This window comes from Anguilla anguilla, chromosome 6 (genome assembly GCF_013347855.1).
Source record: "Anguilla anguilla isolate fAngAng1 chromosome 6, fAngAng1.pri, whole genome shotgun sequence".
Lineage (NCBI taxonomy): Eukaryota > Metazoa > Chordata > Actinopteri > Anguilliformes > Anguillidae > Anguilla > Anguilla anguilla.
In genome coordinates this window covers 60531865-60551417 of record NC_049206.1, presented here as the reverse complement: position 1 = coordinate 60551417, position 19553 = coordinate 60531865, and the positions used below count along the sequence as shown (strand labels likewise).

General features: G+C 49.6%; 1 protein-coding gene across 5 annotated transcripts in view; it reads right to left on the bottom strand.

The window, feature by feature from the left end:
- The window catches only part of LOC118230603 (1-phosphatidylinositol 4,5-bisphosphate phosphodiesterase beta-1-like), a 112370-nt gene that overhangs the window by 26636 nt on the left and 66181 nt on the right, over window positions 1-19553 (bottom strand). For 4 of the 5 annotated variants that reach the window (XR_004765887.1, XM_035423745.1, XM_035423746.1 and 1 more), the window contains exons 6-23: window positions 18708-18761; window positions 18177-18252; window positions 16871-16971; window positions 14635-14801; window positions 11005-11151; window positions 9997-10154; window positions 9556-9638; window positions 8999-9083; window positions 7726-7900; window positions 6021-6107; window positions 3902-3972; window positions 3174-3270; window positions 2782-2866; window positions 2326-2450; window positions 1957-2111; window positions 983-1147; window positions 567-666; window positions 366-470 (exon numbers count right to left, since the gene is read on the bottom strand). Coding sequence is in view for 4 of the 5 variants with exons in the window: in XM_035423745.1 (XP_035279636.1) it covers window positions 366-470; window positions 567-666; window positions 983-1147; window positions 1957-2111; window positions 2326-2450; window positions 2782-2866; window positions 3174-3270; window positions 3902-3972; window positions 6021-6107; window positions 7726-7900; window positions 8999-9083; window positions 9556-9638; window positions 9997-10154; window positions 11005-11151; window positions 14635-14801; window positions 16871-16971; window positions 18177-18252; window positions 18708-18761 (2036 nt within the window). In the remaining variant the exon portion in view is untranslated. The remainder of the gene's footprint in view (window positions 1-365; window positions 471-566; window positions 667-982; window positions 1148-1956; window positions 2112-2325; window positions 2451-2781; window positions 2867-3173; window positions 3271-3901; window positions 3973-6020; window positions 6108-7725; window positions 7901-8998; window positions 9084-9555; window positions 9639-9996; window positions 10155-11004; window positions 11152-14634; window positions 14802-16870; window positions 16972-18176; window positions 18253-18707; window positions 18762-19553) is intronic. The other variant, XM_035423747.1, reaches the window with a different exon arrangement.

The window sequence follows — 19553 nt, the reverse complement described above, 5'->3', positions numbered from 1 at the left end:
CATTATCTTTACTTATCTTTAATATCTGTTATCTATTTGCTAGTATTACTATGTATTAATCATCCACAGCTTGCTGCACATAGCAATATTTCCTCAGACTTGGCAGCTCATGTCTAATGCCCAGCATTGTTCAGCCAATAGCAGGGCCTTTGGCCTGTACTGGCCATAAAGCTTGGGCCAAGAACCACTCTGATACACATTTATTATTAAATGAAAATTAAAATTTTAATTTACCAATCTTGAACAATGGAAAATGTATCTATTACACAATGAAATCTTGCTTCATTGTGTCCTTGTATCCTTACGCTTGTTCTCTGCCTCCCTCTGTAGGCTAATATGGGTACTGCACGAATGTGGCCACTTACCTGCGTACGTGTCAGGCACGTAGTCCTTGACCTCAATGTAGACAAAAAGTGCAGGTAAAGTCAGAGCCTGGTTCTTCTCGTTCCTGAGGCCGATGTAGTGGTACCCTAAAACACAGAGCCCCCCTCCAGCATGAGACCTCAAAACAGGACAGCGACTGGCCGTTAAAAGTTCACGGTTATGAAAGGAGACAGGTCTCCTACCCGGGCGGATCGCAGACACGGGGATGATGCGATGGCCGATGAACTTCCCTCCTTCCTCAAACACCGCTATCCTCAGGGAGGCCAGTGTAGGCAGAACCACCTGAAGGAGGAAGCCATGGCTCATTCACAAACGTACATACCGTTACACTAGTGAACTACATTACCCAGTGTGCATTGCAACATGAATTCTGGGGACCGTAGTTTGGTTAAAGAAAAGCTTTGACTTAAGGACCCTTGCAGGAAGTACAGCTTCCCAAAAATCTTGCAGCTAAGCAGGAAGGAACATGAGTTTACAGATAGAAGTGGCTGCAGATTCACAAAATGTTTTAAAATACTAGTGATGCGAACAAATTAAAAATTGTTCATCTGAGTCATTAGACAAGCAAAGTTTGTGCCTTGCTTTTGTTCTGGTTTACCTTCTTGAAGACGATGGCCTCTTCCTCCCAGACGGGGTTGACCGCGTTTCCTTGCGATGTTTTCGTTCGGAACGCTTTCCTTCTGGTGTCCACGGGCAACCCAAACATGTCGATCTCCACATACGTCCCGACCTTCTTATCCGACAGGAACTGGCCAGAGATTATCTGGAGAACAGGAAACAGGAGAACTATCATAATCACTGCAGAGCTACACTCTGTCTGCTAAGACTGTGCACCTCAGTACACAGCAGGTTAGTAGCAGCTGAGTAGCAGAGAACGGTGAGTAATGGGTGAGTAGCAGATGAGTAGAGGAGAGTAGTGTGTGCTGTGTGTCTGTGGAAGGTGTACTGTGTGCTGTAGACATAGTCACTGTGTGTCGGTGGAAGGTGTACTGTGTGCTGTAGACAGTCACTGTGTGTCTGTGGAAGGTGTACTGTGTGCTGTAGACATAGTCACTGTGTGTCGGTGGAAGGTGTACTGTGTGCTGTAGACAGTCACTGTGTGTCTGTGGAAGGTGTACTGTGTGCTGTAGACATAGTCACTGTGTGTCTGTGGAAGGTGTACTGTGTGCTGTAGACATAGTCACTGTGTGTCTGTGGAAGGTGTACTGTGTGCTGTAGACATAGTCACTGTGTGTCTGTGGAAGGTGTACTGTGTGCTGTAGACATAGTCACTGTGTGTCTGTGGAAGGTGTACTGTGTGCTGTAGACATAGTCACTGTGTGTCTGTGGAAGGTGTACTGTGTGCTGTAGACATAGTCACTGTGTGTCTGTGGAAGGTGTACTGTGTGCTGTAGACAGTCACTGTGTGTCTGTGGAAGGTGTACTGTGTGCTGTAGACATAGTCACTGTGTGTCTGTGGAAGGTGTACTGTGTGCTGTAGACAGTCACTGTGTGTCTGTGGAAGGTGTACTGTGTGCTGTAGACATAGTCACTGTGTGTCTGTGGGTAATGTTACGATCAGTAAACTCTCACCTTCACTGATAAAGTGTTGGCCACGATCCCGTCCACAGTGCTCTCAGTGAAGGGGTCAAAGTGCTTGTCTGGGCGCCTCATGAACTCCGGTTTGAGCCGGAACCCGCTCTTCCCATTGTACTCAAACATGCCCAGGTTCAGCTGCATGGACAGGTCTGCAGCACAACACACACACACCAGGAAACAGCATAAACCCAACGCACTTTACTCAAGAGGCAGTGCTGTATGTTTTAACAAGCTTAAGAAATAACAGTAATATATAACCCACACAACACTGATCATGAAAGCTGCAGACTGTATTATTCAGAGTTTACTGGGTGAAGTGTACTGTGATGTCACACTGTGACGAACTCTGATTGGCTCCCTTACCTATCGTCTGGAAGTTGAGGGCGACTAACTGGCAGCCAGCGTTCCAGAAGACCTGGGGCATGTAGTTGGAGGAGTCGACGCGGGTTCCTTTAGGATACAGCCTGCTGAGCTGCCGCTTGTTGTACCTGAGCAGAGCGGGTTACGGACACAAACACTGGGCTGGGATTGGCTAGCGCTGAAGCTAAGCAGGGCTGGGATTGGCTAGCACTGAAGCTAAGCAGGGCTGGGATTGGCTAGCGCTGAAGCTAAGCAGGGCTGGGCTTGGTTAGCACTGAAGCTAAGCAGGGCTGGGATTGGTTAGCACTGAAACTAAGCAGGGCTGGGATTGGCTAGCACTGAAGCTAAGCAGGGCTGGGCTTGGCTAGTGCTGAAGCTAAGCAGGGCTGGGCTTGGCTAGTGCTGAAGCTAAGCAGAACGGGCATTTATAAATCATGTGTATATGAGCTGGAAGGATACTCCACAAACTCCACAGGACACTTAGTGAGCTGCTCCAGGGCTTTGGTCTCCACAAATGAAGACATCTGATAGCTGCGGTTGATTTCTGCAAAACAAACATTCATATCAGTATTTTACACATTAATAAAGCTGGGTATTTACCCAGTCACACAGCTGGGTATTTACCCAGTCACACAGCTGGGTATTTATCCAGTCACACAGCTGGGTATTCACCCAGTCACACAGCTGGGTATTTACCCAGTCACACAGCTGGGTATTTATCCAGTCACACAGATGGGTATTTACCCAGTCACACAGCTGGGTATTTACCCAGTCATACAGATGGGTATTTACTCAGTCACACAGCTGTGTATTTACCCAGGAATACAGCTTGGTTTTTAATTAACACTCACTTTTGGAAGCCTCAAAGCTGTTGAACTTGACGGGCTGGATGTAGTTGACCAGGGTGGACATCTCCTCTGTAGCAAAAGCCTCACTTCCTGCTGTGCCCTGGATAAAACCCACCAATCAGGGACAAAAAGATGAACCAGTCAGAGAGACTGACCAATCATGGCCAGAGACACTGAAGTGACAGGCCAATCGCGTTAGCTGAGGAAAGGGTGCTTCATGTGTAACTTCAATGATTAAATTTCCAAGTAAGACATGTAACTTCACTGACCAGCTGGCTGAATTAAACACATTCAGAGAGATGGTCCCTTACAACAGGGATGGAGCTATTCTCAGAATGGACACTAGAGGGCAGGCTCACCACACCAACACAGCCCCAGGTTAACAATAGCTTCTTTACAGAACCAGGAGACTTTCTGCTAAACTAAAAAGATGAATACGGAGAATCCTCCTCAGGCTGTCAGACACACTGCTCTGGATCTCTGCTTTGGGGGCTCACAGTAAGGGGTCACACGGGTGGGATTTTCACAGCTGAGGTCACCTGTGCACAGGTGTTCTATAACAAACACCTTCACCTGCCATGGTGGACAGGCACCAGCTTACACAATCTAACTACTCTACCTTTATGTCTTCAGAATTAAATCCCCTATTAATAACGTACAATTTAACATAATACCATATACAATAATATATTATTCAGTAAAATGGGGGAAAAGGGAGAAATGTTTCACACCTCATCCATGGAGGACTTTTTAGAGTCGTCGTCTTCATCATCGTCATCATCGCTCTCTGCCTCCGCCTCCCCTAGAAGTCAAAGGTCACACAGGTGGCTTCAGGTCAGCTGTTTTCACACTTTTAATTGAAACCAATCCAACCGTCCCACAGAATCCGGCATCTGCCGGGTGATCAATGATTCATGATTTATCATTTAATGCAAGTAATAATATTTAACATATAAGTTCATATTGAAGTACCTGAACATTAAACTCCAGAGAATGCTACACTAATGGTACGCCTATCTGGGGGGGGTCCTGCCGAAGAACAGCCGCTCCCTCCCTGCCCCCCCTCCCCCGCCTCCCCCCCGCCCAATGAACCCAACAACAGGATCCAACACAGCATTCCTGAGCAGGACAGTGTAATCAGATCAAGTGCTGTCGGGGCGTAATTGGGATATACGGCCTGATGCACAGGGATGGGAGAGCGTGTGGAAACAGGACCGGTCTGGAGTGCACTGGAGGCCAGGCCTCGTCTCTGGGCCCCAGGCCAGTATCTCCTAATAAGGCCTGGCCTGCGGACCAGACCTTCACCTGGAGCACTACAACCCTTCACACACCGCCGCAGCTGCACAAACACACTCTCCCCACGATCAGAGGGAACATGACAAACACACTCTCCCCAGGATCAGAGGGAACATGACAAACACACCTTCCCCAGGATCAGAGGGAACATGACAAACACACCTTCCCCAGGATCAGAGGGAACATGACAAACACACCTTCCCCAGGATCAGAGGGAACATGACAAACACACCTTCCCCAGGATCAGAGGGAACAGGATTCTCTCACAGTTGCACTCCTTGTGTTTTGCAGAAAATTCTCTTGGATCTACAGGGATTTTTTTTTTTTTTTTACCAAAAGAGTTGAAATATTTCGAATAGCAATAGTGTGACCCAGGTCTGTCTCAGCTCACGCCAACATCAATGCACTTTCTCCTTCGATTAGCAAAAGCAGCCGTTTACTTACATTTTTCACAAGTACTTTCCTAAAAGATAAAAAAATAAAATCTTGATGAAATGGTGGCTAAAGCTATGTGAAGAGAGGAATTCCCACGGCACAGGCTGCCTGTCTCGGTGTTTGTCCAGCACACATTTTGCGTAGAGGACGTGATTTGCATAGCGAAGGCTCGGGACACACTGGAGCACAGCGCTGATGTTTAATTCACTGACTAATTCCAGCCTGTCGTCCCACTGAAGCAGAAGCTCATTCTGCATCCTCTCCGGGCCCGACGCCATCTCCAGCATCAGGGCGAGGCCCAGACCTCACGCCATAAAATGATAAATTAACCTCTGAGTGTGTGTGTGTGTGTGTGTGTGTGTTTGTGTGTGTGTGTGTGTCTAATAGAGAGAGCAAGAGGGAGAAATAAAACAGGAAAGAGTGTGTGACAGAATGAGCGTGTGTGTGTGTTTGTATGTGCGTGTGTTTGTATGTGAGTATGTGTTTGCGTGAGTGATCCACTTCGCTGACTGGCCACACCCCTATCCCTGCCCATAAGCAGAGACTCAGATCAGCAGGGACAGGAGAAAATAACCTACTGGAATGCAAATGAGGATGACAGCAGACAGTTGTGCGCTTGAGCCAATCAGAAAACAGGGCACTCAAGCCAATCACAAAGCAGACCAAACCAGGAGATTTGCCTATTCATTAGAAATGTACCAGAAAATCACTTCCGTTGTTGCAGTGATTTAATTTAGCACATGAGAAACAGGAGACATATCTGTGCTTGTCTTATCACATATAATACACAAAACAAATTAAACACAAAATTACAAATACTAAAAAACATGACATGAAATGTGAACATCTAGAGCTTGTGCTATTAAATGTATGTGAGAAATTCATAAGTAAAGAGACACAGTTTTTTTTACTGATCTAGGTACTGTGGCTGAACCATAGAGCTGTGCTGGACTGAATGGGCCTTTGATGTTTTTATGAATGACTGTACCTCACATGGCCTGCTAGCCAATGGGCTGCCTGCTGAATTTTCATTTCTGTTCTGTTTTATTTGTCAATTTGGATAATTCATTCTGTTCATGAGGAACAGCAGACATCTTGGTGGTTTGGGGGGTCTCTCACCTGTAGATTTGATTGTGTGGGGTTTGAGGTCATTGCTCTCCTGACTGGCTTGCAGGGCGGAGTCTGGAATCTCCAGGTTGGTGGATCCTGTGTGTGGGAATTAAGGAATCCCGCCCCCTTCATTAAAACCCCGCCCCTCTCATCATTAAAATCTATCTGCTCTTAATTCAGCTCCACCCCCCAAACATTTAGCACCACCCATCAATAACTGGCCCCTCCCTTTTCTGTAAAAAACCACACCTCACAATAATTCAACCTTCACTCCTTCCTCTTCCTGTCCAAAACTTTCAAAACACAAAAGACACAATGGAGAAATAAAAATAAAAAAACACACAACTTTGCATGATGTGCTCAAGCAGATACCAAGAGTCTCACTCTGCTCAGTCAGTCAGTCAGAACACAGCCCCTCTTCTCCCCTACCGCTCAGCGCAGAGTAAAATATTTAAGTCTGTTACACAAAGTTGTGCATTTGAGTTTGGCAGGTGGAGAATTTGACAGACAGACAAGAGAAATCAGGGTCAGCTGAGGACAAAAAATGTGAAAAATTAAATAGTTTCTACAAGAAGACTGGACAGCAAGGTCACGCCCAGCCTGCTGCTGCAGTCAGGGAGTCCCCCCGGGGGGGCTGCTTTTCTGCTGCACATTTTCTTGCTAGAACAGATTTTTAACATAATGCAGGTTTGGCTCAATCTTTTATTTAGTCTGTGAACTCAGTACCCAAGTGGCCACACTTTCAACAGTTAGAACTTCACTACAGGAGCTGTAGGTCCATCAATTAATCAACAGAAACTGTAAAACTGCTTCAGAAGGAATCCCTTCCCACAGCACAACGGAGAAAGGGAAAGCATCTCTACTCTTAAGATCGAATCTGACTGCTTAAATGTCCCTAATGAATATGGGATATTCAGTCTTTTCAACATGAATACCTGTTTCTGATTCAACTAACTCATCCCTCATTAGATAGTTAAAGTGTTGAATCAAAAACAATTAACAGCTCATTATAATTCATGGAAGGCAATTAAGATTGAAATGCAAAGCAGCACACACAGGGGAATATTCGGCTGAGCCAATGAGCCCACAGCAGGCATGCAGTACCAGTGACCAGCACCAGGGGGCGGTGTGAAATAAAGAACGACCGGATCGTTTACTTCTGCCTGAGTGATTGACGGCCCGGCGATTCAGTTAGAACAGTATTGATTATGTCCCCATCTGTCATTCAGCTGGGAACACAATGACAGCAAATGGTGGATGACGGACAGGCACACAAACAGACAGCTCAATTCAGCACGGGGACGGGCTTCAGAGGGCCACATAGGGAGAGTGTGTGTGTGTGTGTGTGTGTGTGTGTGTGTGAGGGTGGAGTGTGTGTGTGTGTGTGTGTGTGTGAGGGTGGAGTGTGTGTGTGTGTGTGTGAGGGTGGAGTGTGTGTGTGTGTGAGGGTGCAGTGTGTGTGTGTGTGTGTGTGTGTGTGTGAGGGTGGAGTGTGTGTGTGTGTGTGTGTGAGGGTGCAGTGTGTGTATGGGGCTGCAGTGTGTATGAGGGAGCAGTGTGTGTGTGAGGGAGCAGTGTGTGTATGGGGCCGCAGTGTGTATGGGGGAGCAGTGTGTGTTGTATGGGGCCGCAGTGTGTATGAGGGAGCAGTGTGTATGAGGGAGCAGTGTGTATGGGGGCGCAGTGTTTTTGCATGGGGGCGCAGGTGCAGTACCTGTGCTGGGCGAGGACGGCTCGAACACGCTGGACGAGTCGCTGAAGGTGTTGGAGGTCTGCTCTGACAGCTTCTTCTTCCCGCTGCCCTCAGACTTGTGCGACTTCTTCTTGTTTTTGATCAGGATCTTCCCCAGCAGGTCCTGGGGGCTGGGCAGGGGAGCACTCGCCTCCAGCTGAGGAGGAACATCAGCATGAGCGTGTGTGTGTGTGTGTGTGTGTGTGCCCGTGTGTGTGTGTGTGTGTGTCTGTGTGTGTGTGTGCCCGTGTGTGTGTGTGTGTGTGTCTGTGTGTGTGTGTGCCCGTGTGTGTGTGTGTCTGTGTGTGTCTGTGTGTGTCTGTGTCTGTGTGCAACATGCTGTTCTCACAGAATATCACATTTCCTACCTTATTTGCTCTCTCCCTCTCTCTGTCTCTTTCTCTCTCCGTCTCTTTCTCTCTCCCTCTCTCTGTCTCTTTCTCTCTTCCTCTCTCTGTCTCTTTCTCTCTCCCTCTCTCTGTCTCTTTCTCCCTCTCTCTCTCTCTGTCTCTCTGTCTCTCTCTCTCTCTCTCTCTCCCTCTGTCTCCCAGCAGAGGGCTGATAACAGCGGAACTTGTAAAAGGCCGGCGGGGGTTCGTAGGGCTGGCCTGCTGTTGACATGGCGATGGCCCTGGCGACGGGCCATGGATACGGCCCCATCGCGGCCGTCAGCAGGTACGGGCCGAAAGATTAGCGCGGTGGCGCCGCTAGCGCACAGGAAGTGGCTCTTACGAACGGGCTTGCTCCACTTCCAGCACACAAAGCAAGCTTTCACTGGTACCCATGGAAACCAGGAAGCTAGATAAAGGATTTGCCAAGAACTGGAGGGGAGGGGGGGGAGGGATGTGGTGACTGGGTGGAGGTGGGGGGGTGGGGGGCTAGTGGGGAGCTTTTGGATTCTGGGTTCCACATTTCCTTTTTACTTTGGCCTGGTACTCGGTGTTTATGTGGCTCTCCGTGTGCAGATAAACTCACATGATGAAGAGTGATGATAGAAGGGGGAGAGGGGTTACACAGTGTGTGTGTGTGTGTGTGTCCACAAAGCAGTATCCAACAGGTTGTCCCTGCTATACACTTAGAAAAGTATGTGTTTGTGTGGTTGTGTGTGTGTGTGCGTGTGTTTGTGTATTAACATGCATGCGTCCGTGTGTGAGTGTATGTGTGTGTGTGTGTGTGTGTGTGTATGGGGTGGGAGGACCCTTGTTCTCAGTGCAGGCACTGTTATTACTGAGACAGCATGAACACATGTACTTACAGGATATTTTTCCAGTGGTTCGGTGAGAAGTGCATCGCCAAATATTGATCTGCAATATTCTGCCATCTTTGCCTGCTGCTTTGGGCTGCGATGCAAGACAAACAGAGAGCGGGCACCTTACAGACCGCACACAAACAGAGACAGGCCAGGAGTACAGTATTAACACAGGGGCGATTACAGACCGCACACAAACAGAGACAGGCCATGAGTACAGTATTAACACATGACCGCGGCAGCAAACGTCTGTTAACCTGTAATGACGCTCGCCCCGGGCCCAGCTGCTCGGCTGGCTTCCGCTCAAACGCTCAGGTCACGCAGGGTACACCCCTCACCGCTAACAGTAAAGTGGTGCGCCAGCAGTTTGCTAATGCGGTGCCACGCGGTGTGTGTGTGTGTGCTGGTGCTTGGGCCTGGCAGGGCAGGACGATGTTAAGGAAGCGCAGTTATTTAATCCATGTTAAGGAAGCGCAGTTATATAATCCACGGTAATCTTTCCGCTCCTGGCCGCCATGGTGGCGGCGGGGGCACCAGGTGCGAGGGGGGGCGCTGTGACTCACGAGTCCACGTGGTTCTCGAACGACAGGATGACGGGGAAGGGCGAGGTTTTGAAGGCGCACTCCGCGATGGCCTCGATGACTTCCTGCACAAAGAGAAAAACGACATAAAACCAAACAGATGTTCTCTTATCATTTAAAAAGTGACCTATAATACACACACCCATCATGATGGGCTCTGGCCAAAAGTGAAACACCCAAATCCTGTATGGGAACGGATGTGTCACTGCAAGCAGCTCTGTAAAGAACAGCCTGACAGCACGTTTAAAAAGATGTAACTTCGCACACAATCAACGTCAGGCATTATCTTCTTGTTTTTAAATTCACCATACAAAAATGCATTAAACTCTGAACGATACACTCCACTGCATGAATAGACCATACCGCTCACTCATACCTCACACGATCACCTCTCGCCATCTTCTCGCTATCTTAACCCCGCACCTTAAAGGAGATCTCCGTTGTCATGGTGAAGCCGTGCGTGATGACGGGCTCTTCCTCGGCAGTCCGGCCCTTCCAGCAGTCCAGCTCCACGCAGCGGCACCCGGACAGCAGAACCTGCCGGTACATCTCCACCGAGGAGTTACCTGCCAGCTGCCCCGCTGTGGAGACACGCCCACACACACCTGGCTGAGCCACGCCCTCCAGCCCACACCCAGCCCACCGCAGACTCCCCTACACCCCACCGCTCTGTCGCATGCGTCAGGAGAGCTGAGAGGCGGGGCCTGCAGCCCACGCGCTTTCCCGTGATTTCTCACAGGCAGTATGTGCTCTGTGGGGGAGAGCGAGGGGGCGGGGCTGCAGTATATCAGGAACACTGGCACTGCCAGGGGTGCCGTTAGCCACAGTGTCTGATACCCGCTCAACAGTGCCAACATTCATCATACAGCACACACTGAGCCAGGCTGCTCTCATATGACTGATGTACAGCAGAGTAGCTCTGTACTGCAGTGTGTCTGTGCTGCAGTGTGTCCATGCTGCAGTGTCTGTACTGCAGTGTGTCTGTACTGCAGTGTGTCCGTGCTGCAGTGTCTGTACTGCAGTGTGTGTCTGTGCAGCAGTGTGTGGCTGTACTGCAGTGTCTCTAACTGTCTCTCAGCAGCAGTGATGCCCTGCAGCAGAGAACCTGTTTCCCTGTGCACTGGGGCTTCTGTGTCTGTTACTTTACGATTTGGCCACAATGGCTCCAGTGATCTAATGAATCACACTCTGGAGATGGCTTCCTCCCAACAGCAGAGTTCCTGTTCACCAGTACAGCACACCAGTACAATGACCAATGAGGAGGGTGTTATGGGTGTGGTTAGCTGTGAGGCAGGTGTTGTGGGCGGGGTTAGCTGTGCGATAGGTGTTATGGGTGTGGTTAGCTGTGAGGCAGGCGTTATGGGCGTGGTTACCTGTGAGGAGGTGTTGTGGGCGGGGTTACCTGTGAGGAGGTGTTGTGGGCGAGGTTACCTGTGAGGTAGGTGTTGTGGGAGGAGTTGATGAAGTAGTGGGACATGGGTAGGGTCATGTCCTCGCTCTGGTCCAGCTTTTCGGGGGGAATGACCACGTTCTCCTCTCCATTCAGGTACCGGGAGAACCCCTCCACCGACATCTGCCCTGTAACATAAACGCCATCAATCAATCACCCCATTAATCAATCACCCCATTAATCAAACAACCCATTAATCAATCACCCTATTAATCAATCAGCCCATTAATCAATCACCCCATTAATCAAACAACCTATCAATCTCATTTCACAAATCAATCAATCAATCAATCTCATTTCATAAATCAATCAATCAGTCAATCTCATTTCACAAATCAATCAATCAGTCAATCTCATTTCACCAATCAATCAATCAATCAATCAATCAATCAATCTTGATTTATTTGAAAACCTTGCGTTCCAATGTCCATCAGGAAACACAGCTCCTGCTCTCTTAGAGGCTCTGATTGATTGGCTGTGACTGGCTGGACAGTGAAGCCAATCAGCAGAGCTGAGCAGGATGAGAAACTTTAATACACTCAGACAGTGTGCCTTGAGTCTTCAGCAGGGGAAGGAGCTCCAAACTCAGGCTCCTAATACTTACGCACTTCAGTGCGTCTAATGAGCGACGCACCTCTTTCTGTTCTGCTGACACGTCCTTTAATCTGCGATCGTTAGCGCGGAGAATCTGGAGAGAGAGCCCGACGCAGACTCATCTTGCGGGGACGCCGTCAGAACGGCAAACGGCCGTTAACCGTCACATCATCACATTCCGCACAGGAGAAAGAGTCCCTGGACAGCACGCTCCCCGCCCCACTCCTCTCTAATTAAAACCCCCCCTGTCCTCAGAAGAATTTCCACCCTAATTACCACCGGACCCGTCGTATCCCGACAGCGGCGCACTGTTGGGTAACGACTCCACAGGGGGCTGACTCTAATCTCTCTGATTGGCCAGCTGTAGTACAGGAAGACACACGGTTGCGCAGCAGCGCCCCCAGTGGACAGTGGAGGGAATGACACAGCGATGCGAAGGGGGGGAGGACTGTAGGATGGGGGGGCACGTAAACAAGCGGGCTGCGGTGTGCAGGAGGCAGCCAGCGGACCGGAAGGGACTCAAACAAGCAGAGAGGCGCAGCGCCCCCAGTGGACAGTGGAGGGAATGACACGGCGATGCGACGGGGGGGGGGGGGGGGGGGGGGGGGGGGGGGGGGGGGGGGGGGACTGTAGGATGGGGGGGGGCACGTAAACAAGTGGGCCGCGGTATGCAGGAGGCAGCCAGCGGAGCGGAAGGGACTCAAACGGGCAGAGAGGCGCAGCGGGAGAGAACGGGTCCAGATTCCTAAATCAGGCGCAAACGGCGGTTCTGGCGGCGGGTCAAACGGGGTGAGGGCCCGAGAGCGGCGGCGCTCGCCTGAACACAAAAAAACAAAATAAAACACAGAGCTCTGAGAGTCTCTGGCACGGGCCGAACAGCTTAATGGGCCCGTTAAAGGGGTCATGTTTCGGGTATTAAGACACAGGAAGGAGGAGATGCGGCGTGTCGCTGGGCAGCGTTATCTCACGGTCAGACACGCGCGCGGGCAGCTCATTCCAAACGCTGCAGGCTAATGAACGCTAGCCACGAGAAAAAATAACAAAAACAGGACAAAACGCTTCGCAGCTCGCTTCCTGAGTACCTCGTTCCCTCTGACTGAGGGGAGGTGAACACAGGCGCTACAGTGAATTACCAAACGTCTGACTTCACTTTCCCAGGAGTCAAATAAACAGCGGATCAGGAAACGCCACAATGCGCCTGTAAGAGAAGGCGCCTGCCTGAATATCACACCCTGAACAGCAGGAACCTCACGGAACAGCACATTCTGAACCATTCTCATGCTCTCAAACCATCAGCCCAAGCAAACTGACGCTGTGGAGAGAACGTGATCACTTCGACCAATCAGCTGATGGAATACATACGACAGTCAGCAGGCGTGAGCGGCGATCTCCAGCGATTCTCTACAGCCACCAGATCTGCAGACTCTTTACCGCTGATACCAATTTGAAACCATCAGATTTCACGCATGTTATGAATATTAATCAAGGGGGTGGAGCCCAGAGCAACGGCACTGGGAATGGATGGGAGGGCAGGTGCCCACCATCTGGTTACGGTAGAGCCGCAAGGTCCAGTCCTAACCCAGAAGAGCCAGAGTGGGCACAGGGTTCAAACACAGCTGATCCACAGAGAGAGGCCTTGACTGAGCACCGTGACCAGTTGAATCGTTGAACTGGGTGTTTTTCAGCGCTGGGCAGAACAATAGCCTGTTTCCACACTCACACTGATGGGTTAGGAGTGGACACCCCTGTTATAGAGAACCTGTGATGCTCTACAATCAATACTGTCAGATGTCCTCCTTAAAACACCCCCCCCCCCACCAGGCCCAGCATTGACAAGTAAACAAGCCCCCCCCCCCCACATTTTTTTGGACTGAAATAAGTAAACACATACTCTCTCGTACCGAAGCTCTTTAATCTAGATTTGGCAGACAGAGCGGCCCGGGCGATGCCTCTGACTCATTTATTTGTTTCAGGACGTGAGCGAGGCCAGTTGTCCTGAGCAGGCCGGGTCGGGCGGGCCGGGCAGACTGTGAGGTGCGGAGGGCAGAGGCGTTTGGCAGTAATGTGCTTTATGCCACGCTGGGATCCACAGCAGGCCGAACACGGACGCTGCTTTCAATTACTCTGAGTGCCGAGGCGTGTCCCCGGAGTGACCGGCGTCTCCTCCTGCTTCGTCAGGCCGCCGCAGGGCGTGTCCCGCGAGAAGCAATCACATTCATCCTCCATGACTCCGTTACCGGGGCAACGACCCCCGGCAGGTGGGGGGGAGGGCATAACACTTGAGAAACGAGGGGCGGGGTTAAAATCTCAGCTGGTACAGCAGAACCGCACAGACGCACAGTTACAGACAGGCTGGATACCTGAATACAAACTGCCTCAATCAAGCCACTGATTACTGATGAAAAATCTCTAAATACCCCCAAAATTAGTCAAAGGTGTGTATCTTAACACTGTTCTACTAAATTCGCGCATGGATGCACCTAGGTTATTTATTGGGTTGCCAGGTTGGCTGGAATGAACTGGGTTGCCAGATTGGAGGTAAATTGGTATTAATGGGGGACGACCTCTCTGTGCCAGGTCATTGCTGGGTTCGTACGTATGGTGTTGCCAGGTTGGTGCTGGTATTAAGGGTGGCTCACCTCTCTGTGCCAGGTCAGTGTTGGGTTGGTATGTATGGGGTTGCCAGGTTGGTGCTGGTATTAAGGGTGGCTCACCTCTCTGTGCCAGGTTGTCGTTGGGCTCGTATGTATGGGGTTGCCAGGTTGGTGTTGTGTTGGTATGTATGGGGTTGCCAGGTTGGTTTAGGGGGGGTTTTAACGGTGGCTCACCTCTCTGTGCCAGGTTGTCGTTGGGCTCGTATGTATGGGGTTGCCAGGTTGGTGTTGGGTTGGTATGTATGGGGTTGCCAGGTTGGTGCTGGTATGAAGGGTGGCTCACCTCTCTGTGCCAGGTTGTCGTTGGGCTCGTATGTATGGGGTTGCCAGGTTGGTTTAGGGGGGGTTTTAACGGTGGCTCACCTCTCTGTGCCAGGTTGTCGTTGGGCTCGTATTTGTCGATGAGCTGCTGCACTTGCTCGGGCTTCAGTGGAGGGTACAGGATCTCGTTCAGGCGCGGGTCCCGCTGCTTGTTGTTTATGAACTCCGTCACCTGCTCCAGGGTCAGGTAGGGTCGGCTCTTGGCCCCGCTGAGGATGATGGGAAACGGAGGCAGACGCGGGGGCGCGTGTCAGGAGCGTAGTTCCATTCAGACGCAGCGCGTTTCGCGTCCGCAGCCCACGCTAGCGGCTTCCTCAGAGCGATCACGCCGCTGTCGCCCAGCGCAGACACGGGGGGGGAGGCTGAACCGGACGCGCAGAAATCGATGCTCTCCTCCCCAGCTCTGTCTGCACCCCTCTCCCCCGCTGCAGCCATTTTCCCTCTATTTCATGGAGTGTCAGAGAGCCAGTTACAGTCATTAGACCTCTCTGCCTGCTCCTCCGGCCCCCGCAACCTCCCCCACCCCCCACCACCACCCCCCCCCCAAACCAGAGCTGAACTAACCCAACCCTAACAGAACCCCACATTACCGCTACAGCAGAGATAACACAGATAATACGCACCGATAATACGCACCGAGAGGCTCCTGATGGAATATGGATTGTTTTTTGCTTAACTCATAAATTCAGTGCAATTGCTGGGAAATTAAAAATCAAAGATTGGCTGTTTCATTAAGGAGAGAATAAAACGCTGTAAAATCAGGCCCGGCGGCTTCATCTCCTCCCGCGCCCCGGTGCAGGTTCCTCTCTCTGGAGCTGCTTTAATGGGGCTCATAAATGTTATCATTCACTGCGCTCATTTTCACTGATTGCATTAGGCTGCAGACCAGCGCTCTCGCCCTGCAGTGAAGAGCTTTAGTGACCCGTATCGCCAGCTAGAGCGGCCTGTTTCACATGCTAGAGTGGCCTGTTTCACACGCTAGAGCGGCCTGTTTCACACACTAGAGCAGCCTGTTTCACACACTAGAGCGGCCTGTTTCACAAGCTAGAGCGGCTTGTTTCACACACCAGAGCGGCCTGTTTCACACACTAGAGCGGCCTGTTTCACACGCTAGAGCGGCTTGTTTCACACACTAGAGCGGCCTGTTTCACATGCTAGAGCGGCCTGTTTCACACACAAGTGTTTTGCATGCCCTTTCCCACTCACCGGTCACTGACAAATGGCCTTTTCACTCTTTACAGGAAGAAAATACCGCACTAATGTGGGAATTTGCCAAAACCGTGGAACACACAGCTAAACCACCCTCCCTGTACGGACCCTGGCAGCTGAACAGGCCGATGTTAACCCAGGGACAGACGCTTACATTCACTTGTGCGTTCATTCGTTTACGACTTCCATCCAGAACAACATAAAACTCGTTCCATTAAGCGTGGAGCGGACTATTCATTATCACCCATTTTATTCACTTTATTCATCCGGGCTGATTCTTTTACACTAAGATACTTCCTCGGCCATTAAGACCAGCAACACTAAGTGCAAATGACCTGAATAACAAGCAGTAGAATGGAGCAGAAACACTGGAGCCTTTTACTGATCCGAAAAACTGGCCTCCCAAACCGCTGAAATATGACCTCACCTGTAGGAGTGAGGAACACTGGCCTGAATACTAACTGCACAACACAAAGGCTGCACTTTACAGCCCAGTGAACAGCAACAAAAACCACACAGAAACGACAGCAGCACAGACGCAAGAAAGGGCTATAAGACAATAAAAACCACACAGAAATAACAGCAGCACAGACGCAAGAAAGGGCTATAAGACAATAAAAACCACACAGAAATAACAGCAGCACAGACCAAGAAAGGGCTATAAGACAATAAAAACCACACAGAAATAACAGCAGCACAGACTCAAGAAAGGGCTATAAGACAATAAAAACAACGCATCATTGTAAAAAAACAACAAAACAAAATAAGTTCACACACCATAATAAGGCAATTAAGGATGTAATTACTTGCCAGTAGATTATTAGGATAATTGACATGCTTGTTTATCAAGCAGAATGCATTTTGGTGGATTAATGATTTGTATATGTTCCTTATAGGTGATGGTAGTGTGGGGTATGGGGTAGTGTGGAGTGGGGTGCGGTGATGGGAGGGGGGAGGGGTTATTCATGTGTGTAGAAAGTGTGAATATAAATACACTTGTACATATATTCCTTCCCTGGAGGAGGTGTGACAGGAGGCGTTTTTGAGAGGAGAAGGGCGCTGCTCTTACTATTCAGAGAAGATGGTGTCTATCTCGGGCCGGGGGCAGATGCTGTTGAGCAGGACTCTGTAGATCTCAGGGGTAAAATCCTCAGGTGGGATGGAGTCATTCTGTGGGAAACAACCAATCAGAGAAGAGAAGAGGCAGTGAAAACCTCTACCTCTTAAACCAAAACACCCTTGACTATAAATAGTACCAAAACTTCAGACATACCACATCATTATTGAGATCAGTGGTATATGACTGTAAAGATCAGTGGTATATAACTGCAGAGTTCAGTGGTATATAACTGTACTGAGATCAGTGGTATATGACTGTAGAGATCAGTGGTATATAACTGTACTGAGATCAGTGGTATATGACTGTAGAGATCAGTGGTATATAACTGTACTGAGATCAGTGGTATATGACTGTAGAGATCAGTGGTATATAACTGTACTGAGATCAGTGGTATATGACTGTAGAGATCAGTGGTATATAACTGTACTGAGATGAGTGGTATATGACTGTAAAGATCAGTGGTATATAACTGTACTGAGATCAGTGGTATATGACTGTAGAGATCAGTGGTATATAACTGTACTGAGATCAGTGGTATATGACTGTAGAGATCAGTGGTATATGACTGTACTGAGATCAGTGGTATATAACTGTACTGAGATGAGTGGTATATGACTGTAAAGATCAGTGGTATATAACTGCAGAAATCCGTGGTAAGAGTTAAGAAAAGAGCTGCCCTGCTGGTCTTTGTTTTCAGTGTGAGACTGTCACTGTGTAATTTGCTGAAGATGGTAAAAGCTTTGATGGCACTGCTACATTCGGCAAGAATACCAAGAGACTCCCACAGAGTCCCTTAAGGGGATAAAAAACACTTACAAAAGGAAACATGGGAATCTTAGCACCATCATTAATTTTATCTATTTATTAATGAAACATCCTGACAAAAAAACACACCCACACTAATCACCTGCTGTGTAGGCGTGTGGTCTCAGTGAGGTAGGGCAGGCTAGTGGCACACACAAAGAAACTGCGATGAGGACCACATTATGAACAGAGAAAAGCTTCTGCGCCCTCCAGTTCTGTGTTTTTAACAGGGTGCGGTTTTAGTCTGTGACTCTCTGTGACTCTCATTAATATCAGTGAAGAGGGACTATCACAGCCACTGAGCTCACAGACCAAAGAGACGTGAAACCCACCCAGTAAACCCTGAGTAAAGTAAAGCTTAGCGTTAGCCCTGAGTAAGGCTTGAGTAAGCCCTGAGTAAGTCCTGAGTAAGGTTTTAGTAAACTCTGAGTAAGTCTTGAGTAAGCCATACCCTGCCTGATGGCAGACTGCTGTTCTCTAGCGCCGTCTCGACACGCTTTCGATCGGCACTGAACATCCGGAAGATGCTGCAAGACAGAAGAGGACAGGCCGTTAAATACACAAACACACACAACACCGGAGGAGTGAACATTTACACTGACTAACACACACAACACCGGAGGAGTGAACATTTACACACTGACTAACACACACAACACCGGAGGAGTGAACATTTACACACTGACTAACACACACAACACTGGAGGACTGCACATTTCCACACTGAAGGGAAACTCTGCAGAAGCGTGTCTATCAGAAGAGTGTGATGATTATTAGCCTAGCAGGTCCATCCTGATCTCCAGCAGGTACCTGCTCCAGCGTTGTGCATCTTACACCACGAAAATACAGAATAAAAAGGCACTGCACACTGAAGTCAAGCTGCATACGGCACTAGCTGCTGTAATCTGAATGGCTGTGGTTAATAATGCAGAGGACCATAAATGTAAGTGAAAGCAGAGTCCCGTGGCAGACGTGGACTTACTTCTTTACAGGAATGCGTCCCTCCGGATTGAGCTGCAGCTTCACGCGTGTGTATCTGCGTGTGGGAGATAAGAGCGGCCATGTTACTCAACACGCTGTTAGAGTGCACACCGAATAACAACGGCACCTCAACACAACATGCCACTCTGAGAAAGGGCTGTGTGCATGTGTGTCTGTGTGTGTGTGTGTGTGTGTGTGTGTGTATGAGTGTGTGTGTGTGTGTGAATGCGCGTGTGTGTGTGTGTGTGTGTATATGCATGAGTGTGTGTGTGTGTACTTGCGTGTTTGTGTATGAGTGTGTGTGTGTGTGTGTGTGTGCGTGTGTGTCTCTGTGTGTGTGTGTGTGTGTGTGTGTATGAGTGTGTGTGTGTGTGCAGGGGTGTGTGTGTGTCTGTGTGTGTATGTGTGTGTGTGTGAATGCGTGTGTGTGTGTCTCTGTGTGTGTGTGTGTAGGTGTGTGTGTGTCTCTGTGTGTGTGTGTGTGTGTCTGGCAGGTGATCCAGCCGCTCCACAGAGCCATTAAGGGCAGACACAGGCACAATGACAGAGCTAAAAATAGGCCGTGCAGCAGGAGCTGTGCGGCTGCGCTGTGTGATAAGTGGCTTTTCACAAATAATGAATGCTCATTACACGCTGTGTGTGCTGGGAGCAAAGTCAAAACATGCTAATGGTTAAACGAACTGCAGCGCCTGTTTCCCCGCCCCGCAAGGCCGCTGAACCGCGGCCCATGCCCGAGAGGACTGTGGGTAAAACTCCACTACATTCCCTCCACTGACCCTGGAGACAAGAGGTCATTTCTCCCCCGGCCTGCAGGAGGCGCTGTGGCCAAAGCAGGGGGAGCTAGAGC